This window comes from Chaetura pelagica, unplaced genomic scaffold (genome assembly GCF_000747805.2).
Source record: "Chaetura pelagica isolate M959 unplaced genomic scaffold, ChaPel_1.0 scaffold414, whole genome shotgun sequence".
Classification (NCBI taxonomy): domain Eukaryota; kingdom Metazoa; phylum Chordata; class Aves; order Apodiformes; family Apodidae; genus Chaetura; species Chaetura pelagica.
Genome location: NW_009952976.1, coordinates 465,743 through 479,757, shown reverse-complemented (window position 1 = coordinate 479,757; position 14,015 = coordinate 465,743). Strand labels below are relative to the sequence as shown.

Below are 14,015 nucleotides of genomic sequence, written 5' to 3'. Positions count from 1 at the left end.
TCCTGCTGTGGATTGGGCTGAAGGACCCTGGTTTGGTCCACTTGCACCCATTGCCATATTGGGAGAAGTCAACCCAGCTTGTGCCATGGGGCTTTTCACCATGCTGTTTAACATTCCCATTCCAGGACTATTTTGTTGGGTTTGACTGGCCATGCTCTGGCCAGGGCCACCAACCCCCATATTGAGATTTGGGGAGCTACCAGCCCGTAAAAGTTCAGAGAGCTGCTTGTGTTTAGAAGCAGCATCTTGTGCCAGGCCAAGGCTGGTTTGCAGCTGATTAATGTCACCACCATTGGTGAGTCCAAGTTCTGTGGAGCTGATCAGTTCATCTGGCAAGTCATGTTCCAGATCAAAGAGTGATCCAAAATCTGAAAAACAAAAAAAAAAAACAACAACTTATGAGGTCTGAGCAATCAGTAACGTCTCGAGGAAAAATCTTGTTCATTAGTTTCTATTTTTTTATTTCAAGTAACTAGCAAAACTTCACTAATCTCCAGCAAAATTCCCTTACCAGTCATTACTGAAAACAATCCAACTTGTGATGATAAAAGTAATTTCTAAACTTTATAGAATCTAAAGTAGACCAGATAATTCTATTTTTCTCCTACAACAGTTTGTGTTGAAAGATTACCAGGTATCTCAGACTATGAACTCTCAACTTAAGAATTTGACATGGAAGCCAGTGGAATTAGATAACTATTACCTAGAATTAAAAGACTGATGGGAAAGCACTGTCTTTAAATTTTTACTTTCACTGAACTCTGTTGCTTTTGGAACAGACATATCTAATATTGTAATATGCTTTTAAAAAAATTTACTGTTTAGAAAAGAATAAATAGAGATTTGGTTGTGGTTTTTTGTTTTGTTTTTCACTTATTCTTTCCTCTTTTTTTAAGGGAAAAAAAACAACCCATGAAAACAAAAACAAACTCAAAAAACCCACAAAAAAACCCCAAACAAACAAACAAAAAAACTCCAAGCCACTCAACAACCACCTTCCACAACCAGTCACTCCCAGCACAGAACTGCAAAATTCATTGAACTTCACTGGACAGCTAGTATCTTTCCATAACAAACACTGTCAGAAGACAATCGAAGTTACCCCTCTTCTGGCCACAAAGCAGTGAGAAAACACTATGGTGAAAAACCAAATTCACATCCCAAGAGCCCATGCAAAGCAATCCCCAATGTAATGAAGTTGAGAAAGATTACCATGTGGGATATAAAGATACAAGAACACTACAAAGTACCCAGAGTCAATTTGCTAAAAAAAACAAAACAAGTTCTTTTGTCTGCAGAAGCAGCACACACCATATTTAATCTATGGTAGTTAAAACAAAAATAACCTAGAAAGTTTATGGCTAAAAGCTGAGCCACCATGTAGCTACACACAACCAGGCTGTAAAGCTTAGCATTTGGAATTGGAGAATAGCTAGTAAAGGAGGGGGTTTTTTTAATCTTAACTATTGGGACATTTCAGCACCACTTCTACCAGAACGGTCATTTCATGGATGCTCTGTAGAAGGTATTACACCGTATTTTCAAAAACTTTTGATCTAGACCTAAAATACTACACATTATCTCAGCAACTGTGCTTAAAAAGAAATGTCAATTACGCCAAATTCTAGAGAGGCTGGCAAGATGACTTGGTCCAAATATTAATAGAAAAATACTATGGTCAAACAGCACATAAGTCAGAAAAGCTTACCAGCACTAGAAATCTGTTAAAAATGTCTAACAGAGATTCTAGAATTTCACAACTGTTACCACAGATCAGATCATGACTTAAGAATTTTGAAAATATAGTATGAGGTTGGCAAGAAAGCAGGTATACTACAACAGAGAAGATTTTTTTAACTCCAGTTATATATTCATTACTGCAAAGCACCAGAGATAGAGTGAAAATTTCCACTAAAGAACTTTGTTTTAAACTCTTAAAATCAGTTAGCTCATTACTAATCAACATAAATCTTGTGCTAAAAGTTAATCTTTCCATCATATACTAAGGACTGATCTTTCACTTGCATCACTGGTATTCTTCAGCATGACTGGTATTTTTGAAAATTCAGAAGTGAATAAAGAATCAGGAGAATAAAGCTTTGTACAATGTTCTGCCCCACTAAAATTGATGAATTTAGAGTTTTCTGTCAGTAGACATAACTAAACAAACACCCCCCTCCAACAGACTTACAATGCTCAGTGACTATCTTGGGAACTAAGTACTCATTAACATGGGAATCAGTTACAGTGAAGAGACCCTTAAATTAGAGGGGAAACCAAGGAAATGGAGAATGCAATATAAAAAAATACATAACAGTTTAAAATAGTTAGAACACCTTCAACAAACGTTAAAGCACTATATCCAGAAAAAAAAACTCTGGCTAATAACATGACAAACAGCCTATCAGTGAAGAAGGAATGAAAAAATACAATCAGTAATTCACAAATTAGCCTGCTGTCCAGAAAAAATATTATCCTTAATGATGAACAAATAAAGCTGAAAACAAAAATTACATGTCTGGGAATAACATGGGCCTGCATAAACTCTGTATCTACAACATAACTGTAATGACAGCACACAAGCAACCTCCCATCTGGTAACTGGGAAACTGCTGTTGAGAAAAAGATGCTCACACAGCTCAAAGGCTGGTTTTGCATCAGACTGTAGCTGGGGAAAAAAACTTCTGCTCTTGAATAGACACACCTTCCAGGACTGGGTGAGTCCCAAAACAAAAACCCCCACTTCATCTTTCTTTAGACCATTACATATTAAGCCTTTCACTTCCTGATCTAATGGGAGGTGTCTGTGCCTGTGCAGGGGAGTCGGAACTCGACAGTCTTTGGGGTCCCTTCCAATTCTAACCACTTTATGATCCTATGAAAAGCACCTGGGAAGTTATCAGTAAATTTCTAAATATTAAGAACTTGCTTTTCAAACTACAAAAAAATATTTTCTCAGAAATATCTATTTAGGTTAGTACAGATTTAACACCGTAAAGGGGTAAGATTTGCTCATCTTTCTTCACAAGAAAATACTACTACTACTAATAATAATATAATAAATACTATTAAAGTTTAAGAATATATGTATTTTTTAATCCTAGGGAAAATACAATGGAAGATTCAACATTAAAAAAGCACAATTAGCTACAAGTAAAAAACCTAAGTAGAAAATACCAATAATGCAATATTCTGGTATGAGCTCACTCTTTCTGTAAGTCTTTTCCTAAAACAAAACTTAAAGTCTTCTTCAGCCAGTAAATAAACAACAAAACCAGAAAAACTTTCAGTTGTCTGGTCAACTGCGAAAATTACTTTTTAGTCAACTGCAAGGAGGCAGAAGTTTTCAGATACAGGACTGAAACTGTCTCAAAAGACCATAAAGATCACTAAGGCTTTAGGTATAACTAGCAACAGTTGCAATCCATTTCACAGGCTTTTTTACATATAGTATGTATCCTAACCCCCACTGCGGAGTTCAACCTATGACCAATCCAAAAACTGACAAGGCTTGGCTGGATAGCTCACATACTACATAAAAATAATACATATGCACTCGCACGAAGAGCTAAAGGCATAGCTTAAGTCAACAGTAATAAATATCCAGAGCACCGATGGACTTCCCAGTACACCAAGTCCACTGCTAGCCTTGTCATCTGTTTCATTAAGGACACAAAGATTCCTTACTAACAAAATAAAGTTTGTAGGAAGGCAAAGGAGGCAGATCAGTCCTGCAAAGGTCTGTCTACCTGATTCATAATACCTAGAGATCTAAGGGTATAATCAGACACAGAAAAATTGGGATGTAACAACAGACAATATCTGGCAGAAGAGCTCAAAAACATCCAGTAATACACAGGCAGTAAGTGCTAGAGCTAAATTTTTATCTCAATAGAGTGTCACAGAGTGGTTCCACATTATTTTGTGGTATTACTAGTATATTCCTTTATATAGGTAATAGGAAGATATACAATAGATTGCTACTGCCACCCACGATTCAAAGGAAAGAGAAGGAAAGTGCCTAGATGAAACAACATCTAAGTAGGTAATCAGAAATTCTTAACATGAGGTAGTTTCAACATGCAAAGGCATATACTATAATAATTATTTTTGCAAACTACACGGCTACTGAACACTTAAGTCTGTTTTTTTTTTGTAGCCTTACTTGCCCTGGCTACATTAAATCTGTAGTGAGAAAGTGGGTCAGAAAAGACAGTAGATGGAGCAGATCTGTTTCTTTCAACAGCAGTCCAGTTAGACAGGATTAAGCAATATAAACTGCAGCCTAAACTGTAGGAAAGCAACTTCAAAAATCAGTATGCTAACTTGTGTTGAATGCTATGGATTATTTTCTTAGCTTTGGACCCTATGAAGAGCTGACTTCTTAGAACTCCACCTTTGACAGTGTCTGATCTGCAAGATGCAAGGAAACTGCTGGCTGGGTTGGAAACGTACCTGGCATCAAAATGGACTTTAAACCAGTGCAGATTCAGAGTGTGCAATCAAAATCCTTAAGTCAATAAGACAACAGTACCTTATCAAGTGATCAATTTTCAAACGAGTTAAAGTATTTATTTCAAGCTAGTTTTACTGCAAGAGTACCTGGCAGCACCAGTGATACAACAGCCCTCAAAGCATGCAAGACAAGTTAGAGATTTCTGACAATGGCTTACAATGAAAAGAAAATCTATCCATACTATCTACTTGGAAGAGAAATCCACATGTGGGTTCAAGTGGCACACGCTCGTTTCTTTTGCACACTTTCTAGCCTACAGTAATAATTCAGTTGTTTTCTCATTTCTGGATTATGACAACAAAACTCCACTCACCTTTCAGAATAAAACAGACATTTCTATCTATATGGAGATTATCTGGTTCTAGCAAGTAGGCTGCAGTGAATAATACTAGTTTTCTAAGAACTTGCCCACATGCTATATAACAGCAAGAATGGTTTACTCTCATGTGTAGGGCACCCTCAGGCTCAAGATGTTCAAGCATTCAGTCTCCAAGAAGTGTCTGTCCATCTGAAGAAACTACATCATGTGTGAACAGTGATGCTTGAAGAACCCTGCATGCCAGACATGTTAAGACAACAAATTACTCCAGAGCTTACCTTGTTGTTGATCTTAGAGGTAAGAGACTTTACAGTTCCTGTCCCTGCATCCTATTTATTATATTATATTCTGAACACAGACATATCAATTTAGAAAGCTGCTGAACAGCCACCTTTTGCACAAACGTTTCTGGGCTCCAGAAACCTATCAGTGGATTAAATCATATCACAGTCATTAGGTTCACAATGAAACAAGTGGACAAGGCTTAATACGGGACACTGAATAAAAATAATACGTGTGACAGGGTTGACAGGAGCCATGGCTGATGTTGGACTACACAGAAAACATGATACCTTTGCTGTGTTTTCAGACAAGGAGTAACAGTAAGTGGTGACATGAAAGCTACCCAGGAATCGAACAAGGCCTAGATGTAGCAGAGAAAATGCTCAGAGGATACAACCAATATCCCAGAGAAACCAACCATTCAAGCTTCCATTTAAGCACCAGCATCACAGGCCCTACAATGTATGGTCTGAAGTATCCTGAAAAAAATAACAAGCAGAACTCAAAAAAGGCAGAACAAGACACGAAGACAAGTTCTTGCAAAACAATTTTCAGGTATCTATGAAAATGCAGTAGCAAAGACGAAGCACAGACATGAAACAAAGAGCTAATAAAGAAACTCATCAATTCCCAAGGCTTCTGCAATAGTAGAAAATGAAGTTATACATGTTCAGGCAATTTTACCAGGGGTCAAAAAACATTCTAAGAAAGAGGCAAAAACTCTAAGATTCCTACCAAGTGGGTGTGAGAGAAATTTGCTATACTGCATCTTGGAGACCAGCTTTATTCTTAACATTAGAGTCCATTAAGCAGAGGCTTTTCATACAGTTCCTCTATGAAGCCACAATTACCCAACACAAACTCTGCCAAACCATTTTTCCCAACTAAAATATAGTTAAATTATTCTAATCATTTGATGGAAACGGAGCAAAAAATTCAACATCAGCCTAAAATACGCAGTCTAATTTCATCATTGCAAGTACTGCTTCCAAAATCCTCAGATATCAGTCCCTATATAACTCTAATCATCACTCATCCCCAAAGTGGAAGCATGATGCAGAGGTCTTCACTATTGCTTATGCAACAGCAACTGAGAATTCTTACTCTCTTACTCAAATAGCACATAATACAAAGTCTTCAGCATTAGACGTCAGTATTAATCTGTTTCCTGCAAGAAAGTGGGAAGCATTGCCTCCTTCCTTCTCTACTAATCCAGAAAAGACTGGAATTTGTTCACCACATCAAGAAACTTGATAATTTGAAGTCTGCAAATAATACAAGCAGAAAAGACAAAAACCCTGGAAGACAACAAAAGCAAAGGCACAAAACATGTTAGCTCATCATGGCAGCGCACAACTTCAGCCACAGCGTTGTTCAAAAAACAACCAAACATTTGTTGGTCAAGGTCCAATTCACCATCTAGAATGCACAATTTCATAAGTTGTTCTAACAACCAGGTATAAACATAAGTATTTTACAAGTGTAAAAAAATTTCATTCTAAAGAAACAACTTATCTTCCAACTACTACTACTTTAGTCTTAAAATTAAGACCTCACGCTCTCAATTTTTTTTAAGCTATCCTAATTCCTACTCAAATACTGGTGTAAAACACATCAACTTAACAAAAAAAAAAATATCTCAATCATGCAAAGTCTCAATAATCTGCAAGCTTAAGTCACACTTGTCCTAAACTATTATCAACAGAAATGTTGACTTTAGTAGACTCTGGTATTTACCTTTAGTGAATTCTTAAAATTAAGTATTCTTATTCCCAAGACTATCCTGCATATGCCACTGAAATACCCTTAAGACCACCTTAAGTTACCTACTGTTGGTCTTTGGTATGATTAAATAGTAAGAATGACAGTTCATTTGGGAGTCTAATAAATTGTGGACCACCATGCACATAAGTCTGGAAAGACACAGATGCCTTCCTACAATGGTGAGCAGAAACTGGGTACATGCATATAGGAAAAGAACACTCTAATGTGCAAAACCGCACTGAATCAGCTTCATTTTAGAAGTGATTAAAAATCAGCTTCAAGAAAAGAGTAAAGTTCACCCCTGTGTCAAAGTTAAGGAGAAATTTAAAATTATGCAATCTGCATATACAATTACCAAAAAGTCATGTCAGTTTTTTCTGAGTAATACTGACTTGAGTTCATTCAACATTACTCTCAAGTAAAACCAAAGAGCAATGCAGTATTTATATATACATATATATAAATACAAGTAAATTAAAACAAAACACAAGTCAGTAGATCAGACTTCTTTATCTTGAACCAATAATTTCCCACAGCTCCTGAAATTATATTAAGGTAAAAAAAAGAAGGCAGCTGAGCTTCAACAGAATCTGTAGTAAGCAGGTCATACATCAGCATTTTGCCACAATTTTGTTAGAATTCTACCAAAAAAAACCCCCAACTAATAATTATTTTAGTTCATTAACACAGTAAGAGTATGCTGTAAGATATATTATCTATTCACCTATATTTGGGAGTTCTACAAAGCAAGAAACAGTAAATTATGATTCTCCAAGCAAACATGCAGCTCAAACCTCTACCTGCATCTCTACAGAGAAGCAACAAAAGGTGCAGCATAGAGGTGTTCCACACCAACAAAAAGAAAAAAAGCAAAATTTTTCTCTACTCCATCTCACAACCACCAATAACAGAAAAGAACCTGGGCTGCTTTTGAAGGCTGTGTACCTAACTTGCACTTGGTTGTGAAAACCTTAGTTTAGTTTGGACCATGGTTTCATCTCCCTGCTATTGCTATAAACACACCTGACATTGTCAATTAAACCACAAATCACCATGACTGAAGAAGAGTGCTTGAAGGACTTTAAATATACTCATATGCCAATCCATTTTAAGGAAATTTGTTGCTATTTAGGAAGAGAACAAAGTCATGTTGTCAGATACACCACTTACTGCTCAGGAAGAGAGAATTTCTGTGAACTGCCCTAGTTCAAGTTCTACTTGAAGTTCTACAAATCCAGTGTAACCACAAAAGTTGTTTTTTTGTCAGTGCATACAATCATATGCAGAAACTGATGTATTTTAACTTCAGCCTGCTGCTAGTTTGCTAAGTAAAGACAGATTAAATCCTCAGAGACAGGTGTGCATTGTTTATCTGTCAGTGATATCTGCAAAGCAAAATTACTCCGTTTCTGAAGTAATAAATCTAAATTACTTTTGGCCAAGCCAGCTTAGAGGGGGCACTAATTCGAGTGATGAAAAAGGTTAAACTAGTGTCATTACATTGTTGAAACAAGCACTGAAAGGCTACTCCTGCTAATATGCAAGACACTGAGGTGACACTGGAGACGATCAAGTAGCTTACACAGAAGATTCAAGAAATTCACACTAAATCATGCAAATTTAAAATCTAATAATAAAGTTATTTTCTCCATGTTGTAGAAGTATGAGAAATCACAAATGCTAAAGCAGTTCAGCAATTATCACCAGTACCTTGTGAAACCCACATCCCCTAAAACTGTACATTAAACCCTAGATTCTGGTAGACCCTTCCCAGATAAACATTGGTTCTCTGCAAATACAGAACTGACCAATAACCTGAACAAGGGACCCTCTAGACTAAAGCAAAACCCTGCTCTAGGACTGTGAGGGGCAAGATGCAAAAGTTAGGGTTTTTTTATAACCTAGAATTTGAATTCCCAAGTTCAGCAACAAAGGTCTTTACCTGCAATAACAAACCCATGAATCTGTACTTTTAAGTTGCAACTGTAAACTGGTTTTCTAGTCTTAAAGATTTTTTATTTGTAAGTGCTCAAGGTTTAGTTTTACATCATTACATGTATGATCCTTGTACTCTAATGGTTATTTCTTTTTTAAAAAAATAAGTACCTTTCTAACACTGCTCAGAAACATACTTATGTTAGAGTCTCAACCTAGAAGGTTTGGCACAAAAGCATCCACCACTCAAATAGTCAATTTACAGGACATGCCATCCATTAAACCACATATTAAGGCCCCTCTCATAACTAATACCTGGGGGAAAAAAGAACAGTGAAGAAGGTGCAGCTTTCAAAAAGAAGGGACCAAAAAAATTTAACCGATAGCTACAAATCAAATGTAGCTAAGAGCTTGGTTTAACACACTAGCCATAAAACAGACCTGTGAAAAGTATTTAATTTTAGAAGCAGTACATAAAAATATTAGGGGAAAAACAGCTGTCTGAAACCAACATTGAAAACCATGCATATACGTCTGGATAAGGTGGTGAGGCAAGATTAACATGATTCATTTTGAGGAAAGAAACATCCTGATACATTTGGAACAAACGAAAGATGAGTATCAGTTCAAATCGCAGCAGTCCAGGCGAGAAGTTTCATTACAAGTCTTAGACCTTTGATGTAAGGGAGAGTAAAGTTTTAAAGGTCAGAAGCAGTTCCTGACAAAAAAAAGGAACATACAAACTTTACAAACGATGGGTACTGAAAGGGAGACTGAAGATGTGCTATTACTCAAAAAAAGCACAACATTTGGATAGCACAAATACATACATTGATCTCTGATACAACAAATGTGCCAATAAACGTGATACAACTAGTTGTAGAAAACTACTTCCAATGTTACAGCAAGTCAAAAACCCTAAGCACTTAAAAGCCTATTTTTGGATCTAGCAACCCAAAGACATGATACTATGCAACCACGCTGCAGTAGAGGGTATATTCCATTTTTATTCCTTTATGAAACACAGCAGTTCTGAACCCATGGCCTGAAAACCTTTCTTAGTTCACAGAAAACAGGTTATTTCTATGGGGAGGCTGTAAAACATGATTAAACTCTCCCTTCCTGAATATACCACATAGAAATCTGCACACAACAATTTCAGTGCACCTGCGTTACTGAAGGAAAAATTGAGGGGACCACAAATAAAAAGGAAAAAAACACAACAACAACCCACTGGTTTAAGGCATCCAGTTAAAAAGGATCTTTATGAAAGACTTTCATTTACTCTGGGATCTAAAACAAGACTGGAATACACCAGTTTGCTAACACAATGTTTAAGAAAGTCTTGTTAGACTAGGTGCAACACATCAAACCAGTGTTTCTACCAGTAAGGAAAGGTAAGCAAAATTAGCTACACTGGCAAATTACTTATGTCAATGTAACCACACAAATACAGAAGAGCTGTGCTAGCATCCAGTGTCGCAAATCCACATCCCCTACTTAAGGATACTGTACCAAGAAAAGGTGACCCCCCTGTAGAGCTATAGTGGTCTTTAGGAAATTTAACATCTGGACTACATGTAGATTGCCATTCTTCTTTTCAACAAATTTAACACTTAATTAGAAATAAATAAAGAAAGAAAGAAATGTGGAGAACCTCTGGCAGTTCAAGTGTATCCAGACAGTCCTGCTTCTGAAGCTACTCTAGAACCACCCAACATTTAAGAAAAAAATGAATGGTTCTAAACTTCATTACTGTTACAAAGCACTGAAAATAGCAAGACTCTATATTACTTCAAAAATGTTTATTACAAAATGTGCTACAAACATGTCAGTTTCCCTGCAAGTCTATCTTACTCTTACCTCCCAAAGAAGGAATCTGCATTAATAAAGCAACTCAAAACTACACTAATACAGTATGGCAAGGCAAAATATGAGCAGTGAACACACAGCCCATTTAAGACTTAAGACAGAAGGAGATGCACCACTGCAACAACAGTGGGAAATGCAGCTATATTTGGCTGCTACCAATAAATCAAGCATATTAAGACAATCTTTGCTGACTTCTTTTTAAAAGAAAGCTGCCAACGTTTGAGTACATTCCAACCCGAGAATATCAGCATCATCCAGGTCTACAGTGAAAACACAAATATTCTACAGACTCAGCTTAGTCTTCAATATAAATAGACTTAACATCTGAAAGTTTGTGAATACGTTAACTAGAGTCAGCCATTGTTTTTAGGTATCTAACAAGCTAAAACAATATTGCAGATTTAAAAAATTAGTCACAAAGTTAACAGCAAAGGGAATACACTGAATGATCCACTGTGCCCGTGTGCTGGAAAAAGTTTCAACAGAACAACTTTCTTAACTTTCTCCCTCTCTCTAATGATGCTGTGAAACTAACAGATTTAAAAAGAGTACTTGAGTAAGTACATAAGCACCATGTTATTTATTTTCTATAATTAACTAAGGAGTGGGGACAATATAACAGATTCTGTAAGAGGAATTTACGTAATGAAAACTGCTTGCACTATTTCGAAGCAAATTTAAAAAGCAGATAGGTTAAAAAATTAAAACTTCAAAGCAGTTTCCCACAACAGCAGAAGTTGAACAAAAAAAATATAAATTGTAGTCTCTCAAGCAGCAAATGGGAAATACAACCTTCGAAAACACTTACTGGTTAAGAGATTGGATTTTACTGAATTGAGAAACAGATACATTATCACGTTAAAAACACAGAAAGCAGCACAAATCCAGGTAGTAAGCTGTCAACAACGCCAAAGAAAAAAAAAATATCCAGAAGGGGAAGAATCTTGTAAAACTTTCTATGTATCGAATATAGTATTCGCACCATTACAAACCTCTGCATAGCTATCAGGTGATGACAATCTCAATCACATCAAGAAAAATTACGCCACTTGTGCACTACTGAAACTGTCCAACAATCTGTTTCACTGTAATTGTAAGAAGTAAATTTATGAAACTGCTCAGTAAGCTAGCAATTAAATTAGACTACGTATTCTATGAAAATCGGCACCTGCTAAACTGAAATACATTAACAAATTATCCAAGCATTATTTGATCACAAATGTCTTAACTTAGGTACGTGCATTCCTTCGAATCAAAATACACCTATAATTTCCATGTTTTCAAGGATCAGGACTTCTCTCACAAAATACATTTTTATTTCATCTCTCTATTTAGAGTAAGATAATCACCATTAAGACAAACTAAAAATGGTTACTATTGACTTAAGTACTGGCTTCCAAGCCTAGCACAAAAAACCCAAGAACTAGATCTAGCTAAAAAGCAGTTTCTCCAACTCTCTTCTACTCTCTTACGAGAGACCTGTTGATATTAAGAACAGACATGTCCTCCAGTTACAACATAATATTGCCTATCTGTAATATGCTCTAAAAGTTACACACAAACTTTTCAAAACTAATATCATTCACCAAGAATAGAGAAGGTAAAGGCCAGAACGTTTAAGATGATTCCAAGTAGAATCACATCCACTGCTCAACCAAAAAACAACTACTAAAGCCTTCTGTTTACTGTCAAATGAGGAGCTTTAAAAAAACAACACAACAAACAAACAAAAACCAACCAACAACAAAAAAAACCACCAAAAACACCCCAACAGAACAAACCCCAAAACAAACAAAACGACAAACAGCTCTTCCTTTTTCTTATCAGCTGTAACTGCATCGAACAAGACCACCGGTGGCATCAGAAATGCCACCACTCACTAGACTGGGCAGAGAAGACCTCCTCCATATCCCATAGGCTAAGAAGATCTAAAGTGAGTTCAAAGAAACTCCTGTGGGACAGGTAACCAGGTATTCTCAAAGCAAAATGAAACCAAGTGCTCCTCTGCTTCACAAGAAACATTAAAAAGCTGAACAGCCCTTTGTTACTCCCTCCCCCTTCCCAGTACAACCAGTTTGTATTTGCTAAGGATTGGGACACCTAAGATTCCCAGCCTCTAGCTTGCCTTCACAGCATCACCGAAGACCCTTGCAGGACTGCAGAGAAGCCCCTTTATCTTCACAGCCCGTAAGTCTACAGGGGAATTTCAGACATTTTGGTCTCGCAGTAAAGAAATGGAAGATGCAAGATGAATTGCACTCCATATTGATTCTTAATGCAAATAAGGTGAAATAACATTTCTTTACAAAGATAAGAGTCTCGATAAACCTTATGCCTCAAGCTCGGGAGCTGGATTTTGGTTTTAGCTGTTTTTTTCCTAAAGTCAATCATTTATTTCAATCAGAAAAGCAGTTTTAGATATTATTCTGCAAGGAAAAGTAAGAATTCTAAGAAGTAAATCCAATAAGCAGACTGCATGTAAGGAGGAAAAAAGAAAAACAGCAGAGAAATAAATTAGTTTCTTGACGAGCTGTAAAAAAAACCCTTATATATGTAAAATAAAAAACAAAGCACACATTTGCGTGTAAGAATGTACCTGGATATTTCAACAATAAAGTGTACAAAAAACCATGATCTTTAGCACTATTTCGTATTTTTGCAACTGGAATTCAAGGCATATGCTTAGCAAGGAGCTCAATAATAACTACTACAGTGAAAGACACGAAAATAACAAACTGCTAAGCCTTATCTACAGTTGATCAAGAGCACAATAAACTGAAGAGCTTTGCTTTCAATCACTTCCAAAAAATTAAAAGGGCAGAAAACATCCAAACACCCTCCCCATGCCCTTTATACCAATAGGTTCAAACGGAGCGAAAAAGGGAGAAAAAGACGAGACAGAAAGGACGAAGGCAGACACGAGTGAACACCAGTAAAAGGGAGGAGGAGATACAGGCAAGAAGAGGGGAGAAAGGGGCAATAACTGCGGCACCCAGAGGTGGGGAAGGCCTGGGGCCCCGAGACTGACCTGTTCCGTCGGACACGGAGAGCGCCGGTGAGGAGAGTTTAGGCCGCTTGGCTGAAGGCGGGCCCGGCTCCACCACATTCTCGGCCATTTTTAATTCTTTTTTAGACAATCACTCCAAGCAGAGAGAGGGCGGAGGGTGAACCCCCAAAACCTTCTTTTCGGGCCCCGGGTCAGCTGAAGAACAACAATAACGCCGAGAGAGAGCGAGGAGGATCTGGCGGAGGAGGGGGGCCAAGTTCCCCTTTTTCTGCCCCTCGGGCTCCGGAGGGCGGCAGTGGAGAAGCCGAGAGACGGTGGGA

General features: G+C 37.2%; 1 protein-coding gene across 1 annotated transcript in view; it reads right to left on the bottom strand.

Annotated features, from left to right (window-relative positions):
• EP300 (E1A binding protein p300) overlaps window positions 1–14,015 on the bottom strand; it is a 61,969-nt gene extending 47,954 nt beyond the window's left edge. Inside the window, 2 exon segments of the mRNA XM_009996349.1 lie at window positions 6–368; window positions 13,717–14,015. Of these exon segments, the coding sequence (XP_009994651.1) occupies window positions 6–368; window positions 13,717–13,804 (451 nt within the window). The 5' untranslated portion in view covers window positions 13,805–14,015.